Here is an 18,512-nt window from a genome sequence, read left to right as displayed (position 1 = left end):
CTTCGCTTCAGTCTGTCTGAACGAGGAAAACGTCGCGTGTGCTGTTCTGCAGGCTGTCACATGGGTCCGAGGAGGAAAACAATCGCTTCCTGAAATGATTCTCACCTCAGCCGTCTCTCCCCTCTCCTCTCTGCCGTAACATCGCATCGTGCGTAATCCTTTCTTTTCTTCTTTTGGGTCCGCGAGAAGAAGGAGGAAGAAGACGAAATCGGTTTGGATGATGATCAGCAAAGTTAAAAACGCCATGTCCAACCTGGTGGGAGGGATGATGCCGCACGGACACCACCACAACCATCACCCAGGTGGAGGAGGCCAGACGTGCGGCCAGGACGGTCTGCCGCCGCGCTTCCCCTACGGCCGCCCGGATTTCTTGGACCTCACCCCGGAGCTCCTGCAGTACTCCACGGAGCACGCGTCACGGCCGGTGCTCACCCTGAAGAGGGACAGCAGGCTCCCCTGGAAGACCGGATATGCAGAGTGAGTGGATCAATGTGGTCACGGAGTCTAAATCGTAGTGACATCTTGGTGAAAATGTACCTGCAGGCTTGATGATGATGATGATGATGATGGGTGATTTTTGTTGCTGCTGCAGCTCTGATGATGATGATGATGATGGTGGTGGTGGTGGTCACAACGGCCTCTTGTGTTCTTGCTGTTGAGTCCAGCCCTGCAGATGCTGAGCAGCATCATGTTTAAAGTGGGATCACACACATTTAGGCTCTTTGAATGCAGCATCACAGGTGACAGACTCATTCTGTGTCTTCAAGACCATGCAGAAGCAGGACGTGCGTTCACTTTCACTTATCTCAACCTGGCTTTGTGTTCCTAAAATGACATTTTCAGTTTCTTGGTGATAGTACCTTTTGTGCATTTGTGTTCACAATGAGGTTGCATAAAGCAGAAGTCGACTGATGTGGTCCTTGTATGGTTGATGCAGATCTTTAGACATCACTACAGCCGATGGCCGGTACACAACATCGATTTTTATTTATTTATTTGCTTATTTGTCAATATGTTCATCTTCATTTAATAAAAATGTAACAATAATTGATTAACTTAATTAAATGTATATACTTGAAGAAGAGCTTGAACACCTAAAAATAAAGCACAGAAGAGCATTTTCAATAAAAAATACCAATAAAATAAATTGTGGATTATGGTGGGCTTGTTGTAGCAGCTGCTACTGCATGTTCAATTTCCTATTGATTAAGTATGTACAGACATTTTTTTTTCTTACAAAGGGACCAACACTGGCTTATTAAAACTGTTCAGCTGATTAATCAGTCTATACTTTACATGATGCATTAACTGTCCATTATATAGAGAAGTGCACAGCTGCACAATATATACATATAAAATAATAGTCACACTATACAAGTGTTTTGCAAGTTTTTAATACAAGTTTTTAATAAGTGCAGTCCAAATGCAGAGCCAGCTTTCCCCTTTGTCAGCCCAGTGCAGTTCATCTTTCTTCATGCTGTCAACTTAAATTTACTGTTAGAGTTCACTTCTGAGGCATCTGTGTGTTTGTTTGTGTGTAAAACCCTCATAGATCAAGTGTGCCTTTTTTTTTATTTATTTTTTTTGCTAAAGAAAAATGCTGACTCATGCAGAAAGTCTCCAGGAGTCAGAGATGAGATGAGATGGCCCCAGAGGACTGAATGAAACCAGTCACCTGAGGTTGTGGTGGTAATACTGGAGCTAAAAGTGAGGCTTTGTATTGGTGAGAATTTGCACAGTTTGTCGTTTAAAGTCGAGTGTTCTGCAGCAAATTAATCTGATGCAAGTCAGTGAAACTGTAAGCGCAAGTAAAAGTGGAGCTAGATGCTTATTTAGTCCATACGTATATACATACAAACAAACATACATATATACACACATGCATACATACATACATGCATGTGTGCATGCATACATTATCTTTACCTGCTACTTCCTTTTCAAATTGCGGGGGTCACTGGTGCCCATATCCAGCAGTCACTGTGTGAGAGACAGGTCTCCAGTCCATCACAGGGACACATAGAGACAAACAACCATTCACTCTCTCACTCAAACCTAGGGACAATTTAGAGTTACCAATCAGTCTAACATGCATGTTTTTGGTGTGTGGGAGGAAACCGGAGTACCTGGAGAAAACCCACGCATGCACAGAGAGAACATGCAAACTCCACCTAGAAAGGCCCCCAGTTGGGATTCGATCTGGCGACCTTCTTGCTGAGCGGCGGCAGATCTATCAGCTGAGCCACGTTACTGCCAGAGTGTAAATATATATATATTTTTTTATTAAAAAGGTGCATCCGGTAAGTGTTAACCCATGACACCAAATGTAATTTCACATAAACAGTAATGACAGTTCAGCCTCTGACACCACAACGTTACACTGCTGCAGAGATTTATTACTGACATCATTTACCAAAGCTGAATCAGTTGTGATGTTCCTGAACTACGGTAGTTGAAATAAGAAAACCTTGGCTCATGTACGCCTGTTGTTCTAATCTTAGACTGATGCGATGGAGCATCTGTTAGCCCAGTTTGTGTTTATTGTTCTTGTGCTGTAATGAGTGGAGACAGAGATGTCCAAACAGTGCAAATGGAAACTGTCCAGTTGGAGACAACCCTGCTGGCCCACATTTAAACTTTGCAACTTCATATTGATGTTCCATCTTTTAGCAGAAGGACACCACGGTGCATTTTCTTGGTCTTGCATCATCATGACCGAGCAGATATGAAGTAGATTTTAATGCTAGTTGCAACACAAGCATGCACAAACTGGGTTTAATTATGAGGAAATATTTAAATCTTTAACGGTGCACTACTTTGCAGAAGCATAAAGTGCACTTGCAGTGTGCACTTGATGTGTTTTTACTAAAAGGCTATTTGTGGTGTTTAATATGCATCCAGGTCATCACACTGACATCGTGCCAGAAAGTTGTGCCAGAAAGGAAACAAAAGCGACCATATTTTATTTGTTTTGGATAATAAAAATCGTTGATACCTTATAGAAAATGGCACAGACGTAAACATTTTACCAGGAGTTTGTTATAAACAGGCTGGGTGATATACCAAGCTCAGAAAATGTAACAAGCGTGCAGAGAACAAAAGATATATAAACTTCTGAGTCCTTTAATGATCACGAAGTGAATAAAAATGTACCTTACTCACTGTATGTTTTTGAACTGAAAAAAATCATATTCTGGATTAATAATCACGATTACAATTTCTTAAATGGAACTATTAGTTTACTTTTTGATGTGGTTTGTAGTTGAGGTGCAGACCAGAGTAATGAAGACGTTTGAAGGCATCGTCTTGAAGTTTTTCATTTGTTTTGAACAAATTGCTAAAATAAAGTTACAATAAACATGATTACACATTAAACTTTTTTAACCACTGATGCTGCATTGGGCTCTAAGATTACGCTAGTGGCAGCTTTTTCTTAACTTGGGTTATATTTGCTCCTTTTTTTTTTTTTTTTTGTTCAGTCAGCTTTTATTTATTTATTTATGTGCTGAACAGCTTCCTCTCCTATAAAAAGAATAAAGAATGACTAATGTAATTTTTCAAACGTTCTCAATGAATACTTAATTTTCGGGTTAGATTTTGTCCCGCCTTCCTCATTCTGTTTGTGAAGCTGTCAGCCTCCGCCTGAAGTAACCTCCCCAAGCAGAACACTGAAATTAGTTTTTGTTGAAGCAGTAAGAGTCAAACACAAAAACAACTCAACTTGGACTCTTAACAACAAAAAAGAAACCATCCAGATGAGCTGACTGAACTTTGTTGGATTTTTACCTGGATTATTGAGCATGAACTTTGATGTTTTGAACCACTTTGGCTATGGCTGCCTGAGAGGAGTTGATGGGGGGGAGAGGGTGGGCCTCAGAAACCATCTTATCACCAGCAAACTGGTTGGTCCACAATGTGAGTAGAGCTGTCATTTCAAACCTGGACCCTGGCCCCCGGCCGACCCGGATTAGGGCTGGGCCAGGCCATAATAATGTGCTTAATGTGCAGGCCAGGTCGGTGTCGGGCTTTTGATTGTGTCAGTGGATGCGCGCAGCTAACGATCCAATTATATGGCAACAAGACTTGCTGTACAATCACCAGCCGCACGCGGCCATTTGACTGCGCATTGACCAGCCTTGAAAGAGGTAAAAAGTTCAGTTATGCTTCAGATGGACTACTGCCAGTGATCCATCACCCCAAATGGACGTTCATTCTGCTGCTGCACTAAGCGGATGCGCGCGGCCGATGACCCAAACAGGTGAGATCACAAAATATCTGACATGTCAGAGCAGGGTCCATGTCTGAATAATGCAGAATGCAGACAGAAGCAGGGATTTAATGTGCTTTGATGGCCATGAAAGTACAAACACACACACACACACACACACACACCCCAGCTTCGATCTTCTACCCCCTTTACTCATCCACGAGCGTCTGCCGAAAGCAATCAAAGCTTAATTAAAAATGTTGAGGTGAGGGGGGACGTGTTTGGGGTTCGGACCTGTAATTACTGTTCATTCGTGGGGTCAGGTGGGGATCGGAAATGATGGCTATGGGCTGGGGCCAGATCGGATGTTCTGGGCCCGAATGCAACTCTAAATGTGAGTGTTCTGCTTGTGGGACTGAGTTTGTTGTGCCTCCTCGGACTGATGAAGTCCTTTGGATGAAGGACGGAAAGTCTCAAGAAAAAAAGAAACCATCCAGATGACCTGACTGAACTTTGTTGAACTCTTAACTTGAACTTAATTCTTTCCGAATAAAACTCTCAAACTAAAACAGTCATTTAAACAAATCTCAGTTTAACATCCACCTCTGAATTACAATCTGCACCAGGAGAGGACATTTTCAAAGGTGTCCTCTTATGAACTAACCGTCCTCACAATAAGAGAATTCACAGGGACTCTCAACTTCTTCTTTTGAACTTTTCTTGCATAAGTCACAGCAGCAAAAATCGAACAGAGAAACACTGATTCACCAGACGTGACCAGTTCGGTTTGTAGTCACAGGTTACGCAAACACATGACTGAAAGAAAGCTGAGTGAAAGAGTTTTAGTCCAGTTTTAGAGAACCTGATCTCCTAGTTTAGTGGGAAACCTTGCACTCAGAAAACAGTCATGGCCATTTAGAGCTCATTGAACTCATGTGACTGTTTCAACACAATTTAGTTTACAGGAAAAAGAAGAAAGAAAAAAATCAGTCTGGTCACATCTCAAAATGTTTATAATAAAAAGTGAGGTTTAAAGCAGAATCCTGTGATCACAGCATGCAAAAAAGCTTGTTCTCTGTATTTGTTTTCAGCTTTCTCCAAATCGCTGAGCTTCAACACAATTTTCTACTTGAATGCTGCCAACCATTCCACATGACCTTGACCAAAAAAAAAAAAAGGCTTGGATTAAGCTCGACTGAAGCTTCAGAGAAGCAAGCAACCTGCAGTGCTGAGTCCAACAAAGCAGGGTGCTTGTGGAATTGCTGTGATCACGCTGCAGAACAGATGAAGAGTTGTTTCACCTCAGCTCTGCGTACAAACATCTGACAATGTCCCGGCCTTGGCAGGAGGTCTAGACGACAATCAGGAGATTTGAAATTCTTCCCAAATGCAGGCAGCTCGGTGCAGGACACTGTGGAGCATGTCCACTGCGTTCAAATGATTGGAATGTGAAAGGGCTGTTTATAAGCTGGCTTTAGGCGACCAATGCATTTTTGAACTCATCTTTTTCCACATAAAATGGATGGAGCTTAAATTTATAGTTTTTGTTCAAGTTCAAAATAGGCCTGTCGCAATAAACAATAAATCGATTAATCGCATGATAAATTAAAATTATCGACCTCGTTTTCATTCATCGGCTTTATCGTTTTTTCGTGACTCTCTCTCTTTCTACCGAAGACACTGGGCAACAAAAAGGCTCAGCTCTGGTGCTCTTCACTGACCCCGCCCTTTCTCTTTTTTTTTCTCTCTTTTATTAAAAATCCATTTTAACCGTCCAAAATTGTGTTTTTGGATTGTTAAAAGCAACTAAGCTACGAGCTAAGCTATCAGGGCAACTTCAGGGAAAAAAACCTTTGTCTTGTCGTAGCTCCAAAATTCATGGTTGAAACCAGTGCCTTCATGTAAAAATTTGTTTTTCTCTGAAAAAAGAAGCTGAGAACTTGTTTACTGATATTTATTATAAGCTTTGTGTGAACAATGCTATGCTAAAGAGCTCAAACCACACCGAGCGTCCACCATTTTGAGAACCCAAAAAAAAAGGAAAGAGAGACAGCCCATGTCACGTCAAGGGGCCTCCCTCCCATTTCTCTTAAATAGACATGCTGCTCGCTCCCTCACTATCCATCCTTCGGTTCAAACAAGCTTATACTGACATCCGGTGGTCGAAAAAAGGTATTACATTCAAAATAAATCAACATTTCTTCTTAAATTTGACAATAATTAGCAATTATTGTCAAATTTCAGGCAATATTATTGTTTATTACAATAATTTCTGAGACAATTAATCACCCAGCAAAATTTGTTAATGTGACAGGCCTAGTTCAAAATGCCCAAGTCTGTTGTGGGCTGAGTTTATCCTCTTTAGTTTTCATTACCAGTCTCTGTGTCTACTGATCTGGTTCTAGTTTCTTCTGTAATTCCTAAGCCTTAACTTGCAGAGATTTCCAGAGGAAACTTGTTACCATCACCTATGTGATTTGGATTGGTGCCGTTTGCACTGTGCTGCATTTTTCCAGCTAATGTGGCATTTATCAAAAATAGAAGCTGAAAATGTTACATAATGTACCAGCATGAGATCCAAACTGCAACCTTTCCAAGTTATCCTCATGTAGCAGCTTGACCATGTGGGTATTTTTATACTGCTGCCAACACACCAAATTCAGCTGTGCAAGTTTGCGTAACATGTATTTTGGGTGCAGATTTTAGTCTTTTTTTTTTTCTTCTTCAAACTGCATTCTCAACTGCCAACGTAAACTTGCAGAAGTTGAACATTTAGCAGCTTTAATCACTATTTTTATTACCCATCATCACCGAAAGGCAAGGCAGACCGTAATGTTTTTGATATTTCCCTCAAGACCTGGTGGAGGAAAAAAAAAAAACTGAGACGAGTGAGTAATGGACTCGTTATCTGGGGGCCAGAAACCTGACTCCAAATGAACACAAATTAGTTTTGTGTCTGCAGGATGTGAAATTGTGCCACGATCTGTTTTTGTGTTGGTGAGATAAGACGATAATATGTCAGCAATGTTTGTTACAGCGTCATTCTGAGCCCATGAAGCATACATTTGATGGCGTATAAGAGTGTGCAGGGATATTTCATCATTTATGAATTCTTTCACAACTCGAATCAAAATGTGCAAACGTCGTCAGAATGAAGATGGACGTTGAAACCAAAGGCCTTCTAAAATCAAAGCTATATTTTGAACGTTTAATCTGCTCTTTAGAACTAATAAATAAATGTATGATGAGGTCGGATATAAAATACAACAGAATTCAACGTGATCGGACACTTTGTTCTAAACTGGTTTCCATACAGCCTTTAATGCTGCTGCTCTGCTCTGATGGTTTGTCTGAACGCTGCTGCAAAGCAAACCAGTGGAAATAATGCTGCATGAATATGAAACTGTGCATTACACTAAAGCCATTATCCTTCCACATCCATCATCTCATGATAAAAACACTTAATCCTTTCTGCAACTTCCCTCTGGGACAGGCCTGGTTTTCTTTCTGACTCACCGTTTGTTTCTCACCTCCGTTTCTCCTGGCTGCTGTTTTTATTTTTTTTAGATCAGAAGAACTCAGAGCAAGCATCATAAATGAGGGAACTCCTAGAATCACCTTTATTCTGTGTGTTCTTCTCCATCAGGGTGATCAATGCGGGGAAGAGCATGCTGAATGAGGACCAGGCCTCGTGTGAGAAGCTGTTTGTGCGGAAGCCAAGCGGGAAACATCGAAACTCCACTCTGCTGGATGACAAGGGGGTGAGGCTGGGAGAAAAATGTGCAGAAAGTGATGCCAAACAACATACATTAGTTTAAAGGTTTATTTTATAAGTGATTTATGGTAAATTTAGGAAAATAAAAACAGTATTTTTTTTCCCATTTAAATACGTTTCCTATTGAAGTGACCAGATGTGTCCTCACATTTTGTTTGGTTCTGATGGACTCACCTTAAATTTGGAATACTTCATTATCTGTGCTGCACTTTAATTTTTTTATCATCATTCCATAACATTTCAGATACATTCAGCTCCTTTTTCCAATAATTTGTGATTTTAACAAATAATTTTCCCTTGTGCTCTTACCATAAGTACCACATTCTGTAGTATTACTTTTCTGAGTGTACAAAATATATTTGTTAGTTTTCTTTTTCCTGCAATCAATATTCATTCAACCTTTATTTAGACAAGTATATAGTTTTGACCACTGAAATAGAAACACCATGACTTTTTTTTACTGATAGCACTAGGTGAGATTTGTGGCAGCCATCTTGCTAGGTGCTACTCCCATCCCTGTGTATTGTTTAGATGGGGTAGAGGCAGGGCAGCTGACTCGGGACCCGAAAGTCCCAGGTTCGATCCCCAGCCATTCCCATATGTCGCAGTGTCTCTGAGCAAGACACCTAATCCCTAATTGCTCCCCGGGCTGCTCAATAGCAGCCCACTGCTCCACCCGGGTGTATCCCAGGTGCGATGGGTTAAAGCTGCTCCACCCGGGTGTATCCCAGGTGCGATGGGTTAAATGCAGAGAACTAATTTCATCATTGTATGGGAACATACAATGATGACAACACATACCACTTATTATTATTGTTATTATTATTATTATTATTATTAAATGTCAAATCCACACATTAACACATTTTGTGTGCTGAATGCTGTCACCTGTCTGGAAAACAAAAAAACAAAAAAACGAACAAGCCTTATTTGACCTAAATGAATCTATCATGCATATTATAAAAACGGGGAGAAAGAGTATTCTGTAATCAGGGACCTACCAAGCCTGAACATTCACTAACAGCAGCAAAACACCAACCCAGTGCACATTAATACCAAGATAAAATTACACTTCCTAAACTGTCATTGTAAAATAAACTTTAATCTTTGCAGTTTCTTCTTCTGTCCTAAATGCAACCAACTGGTAATATGACTTTACTGTTGCAATTGAAAAATTAATTTCCTGCAATATTTTTATGACAAGATGTTACATTTTTACTTACTGGGGTCATTTTTTTATTTATTTATTTACATCTTCCAGATGGTGTCTATTTTAAAGACTTGCACAGAAATAAGCGCACACACACACACACATTTTCACATCCTCCATTTGGTGTAAATGAATGACATCATCTCTTGCTGTGCCCTTCCCCCTCTCGACTGTACATCAGAGGGAAAAGCAGATGCCTTGTGCTTGTTTACTTGTCAATCAGTCGGACTAACTGGGCCTGTGAACTCAAAGGTGGCAGCATCTTTCCACTGTTTACTGTATCCTATGGAAGCAGCAGAAGCCCTGAGGAAACGTTTCCTTCCCTCCCTACGTCAGCACTAATTTCACAGAGCACTTTCTTTGTAAAACACAAACTGTTATACCACTAAACTGGAATATTGCTCTTTAACACATGTTATTTTTGCTAAACTTATTTATAAAATGTAATGTCTGTTTTAGGATGGCACAGGAATCCCTCTCCACTTCTGGGGCGTGTTTGATGGACACGCAGGTTCTGGCGCTGCCATCATGGCCTCCAAGCTCCTTCACCGCCTCATCAGAGATGGACTTGGGGAGATCTGCCACCTCCTGGAGAACCCCAGCAGCAATCCTCCCATCTGCTTGGCCAAGAACGGCAGCCCCTACCAGGCGGAGGCTAAGAAGGGAGCCACGCAGGAAGCAGAAGACCCTGATGCCGTCTGCGACTCCTCGGTGCGCTTTCACATGGAGAAGGTCATCAGTCTGGAGAGCTTGGTGATGGGTGTCATAGAGACCGCCTTCAAACAGATGGTGAGAAGTTAAACTAGACTTTTAGCTTACTGGGAAGCCACATCATTGATGCAAAAGACACAAAAGAAAAACAGCAGAAAGATGTATCATTTTAACTTATTTCAATACATTTTTACATAATAGCATAGCTGTAGGGAAGCCAGTATCAATTACTTGTTTTGACTTTTAATCCCTTTTTTAACAGATTTTTAAACAGCGTATAGTCAAAGCCTATTCAATAAGTGGCCTGCAAGCCAGATGCCGCTCTTTAAAATTTCTTTGGCCCCCATAAAGCTGATCAGACAACAACATCAAGCAGCTTAATCAACGTTGATTCAACATGTCTGCTGGCTTCTTTAGATAGAGAACTTTACTACTGTAATTGGCTTTTCTGTGGATATTCCTGTAAAGTGTCCTGAGACAACTTTGTTGTGATATGGCGCTATATAAATAAACTTAATTGAATTAACCTAATCTAACACTTGTTGATGATGTTATGTTGACAAATGAGTTGTAACTATCACACATAATCTCATGCAATATCACAATATGTCATGCTCAAAGTATGTTTTGTGAATGACCCTCAGCTACCACCACATTAAACTTGAGCTTGATGTCTGTTAAACTGAGTGATTAGTGTTCGTTAAGGTTAATGTGGCGGCCATCTTGAACTGGATTGACTCTAAAATGCATCAGGTACATGCACAGCCAATGATATGTGATATGTGACTCTCTATGCTGCTGATTATCAATGCTGCTGATCTCTTGCCTTTATGCTGCTGTATTCATACCCATCTACTCACTACAGACTCCAGTTCGGGCTGCTGTTTAATGTACCGTATGATTTTACATTATTAGTGTTTACCGTATCGTTAACGTCTGGCTTAGATCCTTATGTACTGTTTATTTTCATACTTTATATTTTTGCTATTTTTGGGTTTAACTGGGACTCGAGTACATGATTTCGTTCCACCTCATCTACCACATGTGATGCAAATGACAATCTTGAACCTTGAATGATTACTTTCTAAAAGTTTCATTAGAACCTGTACAGTCATGAGGTAGCCATCATGCTAAAAGACAAACAGTTGACTCAAAATAGTTATGGACAAAGCTTTAACAATTCTAACCAATGTAACACACACACATGCACACACATTTGGGATGGACTATCGTAAAGCTTTTTACTCAGGGTTCTCAGAATCCAAAAGATGACAGTGATTCAGGTCTTTTCACTTATTAATTCTAACTCTGTTGAAGTTTGTACAGACCTTCATGTTTCTCACAGAACATTGAATGTGTTGCTCTGCAGCCACGCTGAGCTGCAGGCATGGCAGACGGTTTATTCTAGATGTCTTCATGACAAATAAGCTGAATCTGCCCCCTCTGTAAAGCTCAAACAGTGTTCTTCTGGTTTAGATGTAGACATGTCGGAGCTTATGTAATGTTTTCTTCAAAGCCTCTTTGTTTTTGTTAATTTTTACTGCACTTCTTTAGATTTTTGTTCATAAGCTCAGGCTGCTTATCCTTGTGCTCTCACGCTCGTTTTTTCTCTTTCTTTTCTCAGGATGATTTAATTGAGAAGGAGAAAACGTCGTATGCCATTTCGGGTGGCTGTTGTGCCTTAGCTGCTATTAATTTAATGGGGAAACTGTATGTAGCCAACGCTGGAGACAGCAGGTGAGGAGAATGTGATTTATGCTTTTTGTTATAGTTGAGGTTCATCTTACACTTTGCATCATCATACAAAATGATTTTTCATGCATCCTTCATGTTAACAAAACTGTTGCTGTTTCCTTTTGGTCTTTTTCTTTCCTTTTCTCTCTGCAGGGCCATAATCATACGAAATAATGAAGTCATTCCCATGACTAATGAATTCACACCTGAGTCAGAGAGGCAGCGGTTACAGTATCTGGTATTTTGTCATGATACTTGATGCATTTAGACTTTTTTTACTGCCAGTTGCATAAACTGACTTCATACTGTCATATTAAAACAGTGTGTAAGTCCAGTTTTACTGTTAAATAAAGGCATGTTCACTGGTTGCCTCTTTTAGCAGCTGTGTGGGTCTGAGTCATAATGTGGGTAGAAGGTGTTTGCTGCTAAAACAGGGAGCTGTGTTTTTGCACTGCTGGGTGCTATCACACATGCAATCCTATTACCTATTTCAGTTTGTTTTTTTTAAACTGTGACAAGAAATGTTTTGTTCTCTTGTTTGATTCAACCTTTCTGTTTTTTGCGCAACACTCCAGGGCTTCCTGAGGCCAGAACTCCTGGGAAATGAGTTCACTCACATTGAGTTTCCTCGTAGGATCCAGCACAGTGAATTAGGCAAGAAAATGCTCTACAGAGACAGCACCATGACTGGATGGTAAACCTTAAACTCTTTGTAAAACACAGTTCTGACAGTTAATGAGAGAAAGCCCAGAATTAGGTACAGTAGTCCCTCGCTTTTTGCGGATGTTGGGTTCCAAACCCGCCTGCAATAAGTGAAAATCCACAAAGTAGCGACGTTATATTTATATATTTTAAGGCTTTATAAACCCTTTCCACACTCTTGCTCTAAACTCTTACACCTATGTCATATTAACAGCATACGTACAGTACTGTATATGTAGCTACTAAATTTTACTCACCAGGCTCTGCAGAACAGGAGCGGCTTGGTTCCGGTCTGACCTGAGAGATGAAAAAAGTCCTGGTGGGCTCCAGATGGAGCGCCGGATCAATGGCAGCACTTCCCCACTTGGAAGTCCTTGTGGGCCGGCTAGGATCTCTCAGGTTCACCACTGAGTCTGGGAGTCCAATTCTGGTTCTGTTCAATGCAACCCTTGAGCGCAGAAGCGCATTTTGTGGGTGGGGAGACCTTCGGTTGGGCGGCGCGGAACCGGAGGTGGTCGATTGAGTCCAAGTCTGGATGAAAAAAGTCCCGATGGGCTCTGGAAACAGCACTGAACCTACAGTGGTGCGTCCACGCTTGAAAGTCCTTTGGGCCGGCTACCAGCTCTCAAGATTCACTGATGGGTCTGGAAGTCTGATTCTGCTCCGGTTCTGCTCCGGTTCGGTGGGTTACGTGCGTCTCTCTGCATCTGCTGGACACCGAAGTCACTGTAATAAGTGTCAAACTTTTTCCGATCGGATCGTAACTTTCCCTCTACAGCAGAAGGATACGGGGCTTCTGGGCAGGGCACTGTTGACTTCTGGGAAATGTAGTCATTATGAGCGGAAATACAGTGTAGGCATATTGAGAGAAAACTACAAAATTGTGGCACCTGCCCGAAGTATTTTATTTTTTTACATTAATTACTGTATCAGTACTGTCCCAATCACGTTAGTAATATTAACATTGACAATCATGTCCTGTAAAATGTTTTTTAATATGTTAATATGCGTTGACAAACCATGATATAGCGAGTCTGCTAAAGTCGAACCGCAAAGTAGCGAGGGACTGCTGTATTCAGTGTTTCAGAATAGTTTGTCTTTTCTCTATTATAAATCATTTTACAAAGCTTCCCTTAACAATTTAAGTACAGTATAGGAATATATCTACCTAACTATATACAGTAAATAATCAATCATAATTTTAAAAGCAAAGTTGACATAAACTTATTTTTCAAATGATATTTCAAATACCTACATATTCAGTTCACAATAATATTGTATTGGCAAATGCAGCTAATGGCATTTTTTTCTGAGGCCCAAGTTTCTAAAAGCTTAGTAATTGGCTTTGAATGTAAAATATAACGTTATTATTTTGTTTATTAACTAATTAATAACAGTATTACATTTTCCCTAAACAATCTCTGTGCTTCCCAGCTAAAATGTATTTGCTGTCTCCTTGTTGGTGTTGCTTCAGGGCTTATAAGACAATCGTGGAGGACGATCTGAAATTCCCCCTCATATATGGAGAGGGGAAAAAGGTAAGAAACGTCTAAATGCATCTCACAGCCATAACATTCTGACCATTAAATACCAGTAATACGGACAAACTGTAAAACATGCTACACTAAATACCTCTATAGCTAGACTTTTGATACTTTTAGCTAGCTTTTTGCTAATTTAGTTTTTACATGGCTGTTTGTTACTTTTAGCAACCAATTTGCTATGTTTAGCTTTTGTCATACTCCTTTTAGGTTTTAGATAATATTTTACTCAATTTATGTTTAATAATTATCTTCAGCTTCTTCCTCAAATTCACACATTTTTGCAGAAAATGCAGTTTCTTTAGTGTATTTGGATTTGTTTTAAGTTTTCTGATTCTTCAGGTCATTTGATAAAGGCTTCGTCTGCCTGAACAGAAGTGAAATCTGCTCAGTATTTTCATTATTTTTTTGGAAGAGCACGGTCTTTTCTTCATAATCCTACATAAGTGGATTTTTTTGGGGGAACTGAAGCTCATCCTGGAGCAAAAGTTTACTGTGCATTATGTGAGTTTGTGTGTGTGTGTGTGTGCTCTAACTGTGTCTGTTGGTGTGTACAGGCTCGTGTAATGGCAACCATCGGGGTGACCCGAGGACTAGGAGATCATGACCTGAAGGTGTACAACTCCAACATTTACATCAAGCCCTTCCTGTCATGCGTGCCTGAGGTGAGTCAGTGCTGCCTGAGGACTCAGCTCCAGGTCGCTGCTTTTGATGCTTCAATGCATTAAAATTACAATCAAATAGCTGTTGGGCCCTAAGCTTTACTATTTAGTTTCACACGGAGTGATATTTTGTGGCAACGCCTGAAGCACTGCTTCAGTTTGTGATTTTCTAACCTTTTACAAACTCATTTCTTTTTAAGATGACTCTATTAGGCTTTGGTTTCCATGCTGCCATTTTGCAAGGGAAGGCGTTTGTCCTCAGACGACAGTTTCCATGTGAGGTGTAATAAACAACCACAGACGACCACTGAGTGTCAAATTAAAGTAGCAGCATCTCAGACCAAAACAAACTGAACCCAAACCAAACATGAAATCTCATGTGGAGCCTCTCAGCAGCTCAAAGTCTCTTCACTTCTCAAAACCTGCTCTAATATTGACTCTGGTTTTTAGTCAAGTATTGTATGTTGTTCTGCAAAGGAAAACAATATTTTTTTCACATTTTGAGCCTCCTGGGTCAGGCTCACGTGCACTATTACATTCAACAGAACCTGCAGAGGATGAGTGTCTGTTTGCTGCTAAGAATGCAGTTACACCCTTTTGCACAATAATAGGCTGCGTGCTAATAAATGTTCAGTGTGATATGTATCCTTTAAATCTATGTAGCAAAACAAGATGATCATTGTTGTGTTTTTACATGTGAGTGGATTTATTGTAGTGTTACTGCCGCATCAAATACTGTAAAACATATTTTAAAAAGTCCAAAACGCCTTATATATAAACACATATTTAAAACTTAATTCCATTTAAAGGAGTTTACAGAACATAAAAGAAACCGAAACCTTTAAATATGAATCTACCTCCACACTGTTTTCATGAGGTTGAAGGAAGTGAACTTTCCCCTCATCTCAACCTCAAGCCGACAGCTAAAGGCTGCAAAAAGCCACAACTAGCTAACGTTACCGGAATATCAGCTTTCTGCTGTGGACCGTGTCGGCATTTGACTGCATGGAATTCAAACGATGACAAAAATGATATCACTGGAATGGTTTTGAGCTGTTTTCAAACACAGAACTTGATTTATGTTTACCACTAGACATGCACAGCTGTTTCTTTTCTAACGGACAGACTAGGAAGCACAACACTGCATCATTTTTAATACCCTGCTTGGCTCCAGCTGGACCCATCTGTACCTTTCCAGATCGCTTCTGTACCTTGATTACTTTATGTAGGAAATAGAGATTGCCTAATCCTTCATGACAAATAAAAATACAATTTGTTTTAACCTGTAGGTAAAGGTTTATAACCTGGATGAAAATAAACATGGCCCAGACGATGTCTTGGTCATGGGCACAGATGGACTGTGGGACGTAACAACGGACAGGGAGGTGGCAGACGCTGTGTCAGCCTACCTAACAAGCTGTGACCCATCTGATCCCATGAGGTACAAATGTTCCTAAATATTTTTTTTCCATTATATTGCCTCTCTCTGGAGTGAATTCAATAATGTTTTGGTGTGCTGTACCGTGTTGTCCTATAGATGGCAGCAAATTAGAAGCTATATTGCAAAATTCTGCCTGTACAGTTTTATCAATTATTTGGTTTGCTGCATTGAAGTTTTATACATGTTCATATGCAACAAATATGTTACACTACTTTTGTGCAGTTAACGTGAACATGCAAATTATTGTGTAGTTTAACAATTGGTAAAGTATTGCCTATGTTATGGCAGAATATTACAAAACTATATAGGGATTTTTACTACTTGTTTGTTGTATTGGTGAGGCAGTGGATGAGCGGTTAGAGCAGTTGTTTTCCAATGCAAGAGCTGGGGGTTCGAGTCCACCAGCAGTCACATGCCGAAGTGTCTTTGGGCAAGACACTGAACCCCTCATTGCCTCTGATGTGTGTCCCATCGGTGTATGAATGTGATAAAGCACTGATTATTCTTTGCAGAGATCTAGTAGAATGCTGTATGAATGAGTAAATGAGGGCACAGATTGTGCTGTAAAAAGCTTTGAGTATCTTGATAAGGTAGAAAGGTGCTATAGAAGTACAGTCCATTTACCATTTGTTTACTAAATGAATTATTTAATATTATAGGCTTTGGATTTCTTGAAGGAATGCATGTTGGCACCTTTCTCATCAGTGTTTTAGTGTTTTCTTCTAATGATAAGGGGTGGAGTTATATACATTTTGATCAAAGCTTAAATAAACATTATGCTCAGTACGGCTAGATTTAACGTGATCTTGCATGATCTGGTATCACTTGTAAGACGTGTTGTTAACCCACTGAGTTTTTAGCATTTTTACATCAGCTAAGGTTGATTAGCTATTTTAAATTGGGTTGGCTCCAAATGTTAATTAGTTGTCCAACGTAGTTCAGTTAGGTCATCTGGATGGTTTCTTTTTTTTTTTTTTGAGACGTTTTGTCCTTCATCCAAAGGACTTCATCAATCTGAGGAGCCACAACAAACTGAGTCCCTCAAGCTCTGACAGCCTCAGAGGAGTTGACGGGGGAGATGGCAGGTCCTAGAAGCTACTTATCACCAGCAAACTGGTTGGTCCACTGGGTGGGGGTGCTGCTTGTGGGACTCAGTTTGTTGTGGCTCCTCGGATTGATGAAATCCTTTGGATGAAGGACAAAATGTCTCATCCAAAAAAAAAAAAAGAAATTGTCCAGATGGCCTGACTGAACTTTGTTGGATTTTCTACCTGGATTATTGAGCATGAACTTTGATGTTAACTGGTTACATAAGTTCAGTTATCTTGATGCATGCTCAATAATCGAGGTAGAAAAATCTAAAAAAAAAGTTAAGTCTGGTCCTCTGGACATTAAAAAAAAAATAAAAAAATTGTAGAAACGTTTCGTCTTTCATCCAAAAGACTTCTTCAGTCTGAGGTGCTGTATTCAGCTCAGTCTTATAAATAGCACCTTCTCATAGTGGATCAACCAGTTTGCTGCTGACAACCAAAACACTGTGCTACCGATCCATCGTTAGGCTGATGGTCCTCCTTGAACATGTGAGCAGCTGGTTTTGGTTGTCAGCAGCAAACTGGTTGATCCACTTTGAGAAGGTGCTATTTATAAGACTGAGCTGAATACAGCACCTCAGACTGAAGAAGTCTTTCGGATGAGAGACGAAACGTTTCTACAATTTTTTTGGTTTGTTTTTTGAATGTCCAGAGGACCAGACTTAACTTTTTTAGATAAGTTCAGTTAATAATTACTTCATTCAAATCTGTCACTTGTTCATGAGATATTTTGCTAACAAACAGACAAAGTTGATTCCAACAAAGTTTTAACCAGAGATCTTTCGTGATCTGTGACAACAACCATCTTGTGTTATGATTTCTGATATTTTAAATGCATCTACTGGGATAGAAAAGTAGCAATAAGTTTGGTTTTAATTTTAAATTTATTTTTTTAATCTTAATTTAAAATTAGGTTGAAACCAGCTATTGCATGATAAAAAGATCCACCAGCTCATAAGATATCAGACATTTTTTGCTGAGTATGAGAGTATAGTACATTTTGTTGACACTGTTTATGTTCTCTACCCTTCTGTGTGTGTGTGTGTGTGTGTGTTGTCCAGATACACACTTGCTGCACAGGACCTGCTGATGAGGTCACGAGGTGTGCTGAAAGAGCGCGGCTGGCGGCTACCCAATGACAAACTGGGCTCGGGCGATGACATCACCGTATTTGTCATTCCTCTGGCAGGGCAAGAGTCAGAGACTTGAGGAATTTTCTTCGTGCCACCAGCTTTGACAGAACTGACTCTTTCGGGTCCTTCCTGTGGCACCCCCAAGCTCCCTAAACCCCAGAAGGATTAGGCGGTGGGAGAGCAAGAAAACAACAACACGGCTGTCTTTGAAAAGATTTGGGTCTAAGCAGCACTTTAATTGACTCTCTCTATCAGACCCATTTCTTTCATTTCAGTTTGATGAGTCTCCCATCACCTTTGGATGA

The 18,512-nt window shown here is 40.2% G+C and overlaps 1 protein-coding gene across 1 annotated transcript; it reads left to right on the top strand.

The window, feature by feature from the left end:
* ppm1j (protein phosphatase, Mg2+/Mn2+ dependent, 1J) lies at window positions 1-18,506 on the top strand. The gene is made up of 10 exons (XM_037679455.1): window positions 1-477; window positions 7,854-7,968; window positions 9,652-9,981; window positions 11,528-11,640; window positions 11,791-11,875; window positions 12,213-12,331; window positions 13,814-13,877; window positions 14,438-14,545; window positions 15,832-15,983; window positions 18,136-18,506. The coding sequence occupies exons 1-10, from the start codon at window positions 218-220 to the stop codon at window positions 18,281-18,283; spliced, it is 1,494 nt and encodes a 497-aa protein (XP_037535383.1). The 5' UTR covers window positions 1-217; the 3' UTR covers window positions 18,284-18,506.
* The last annotated feature ends 6 nt before the right edge of the window (window positions 18,507-18,512 follow it).

Source organism: Nematolebias whitei, chromosome 7 (genome assembly GCF_014905685.2).
Source record: "Nematolebias whitei isolate Nwh7 chromosome 7, NemWhi1, whole genome shotgun sequence".
Lineage (NCBI taxonomy): Eukaryota > Metazoa > Chordata > Actinopteri > Cyprinodontiformes > Rivulidae > Nematolebias > Nematolebias whitei.
The sequence above is the reverse complement of the archived record's forward strand: the minus strand, read 5'-3'. Positions and strand labels throughout refer to the sequence as shown.

Bases quoted from the DNA above. Each gene is read 5' to 3' on its own strand.
- ppm1j (XM_037679455.1), top strand. From the start codon at position 218: ATGATGATCAGCAAAGTTAAAAACGCCATGTCCAACCTGGTGGGAGGG. The intron at 478-7,853 runs GTGAGTGGATCA...CTTCTCCATCAG, and splicing joins TGGAAGACCGGATATGCAGA to GGTGATCAATGCGGGGAAGA. The intron at 14,546-15,831 runs GTGAGTCAGTGC...TTTAACCTGTAG, and splicing joins TCCTGTCATGCGTGCCTGAG to GTAAAGGTTTATAACCTGGA.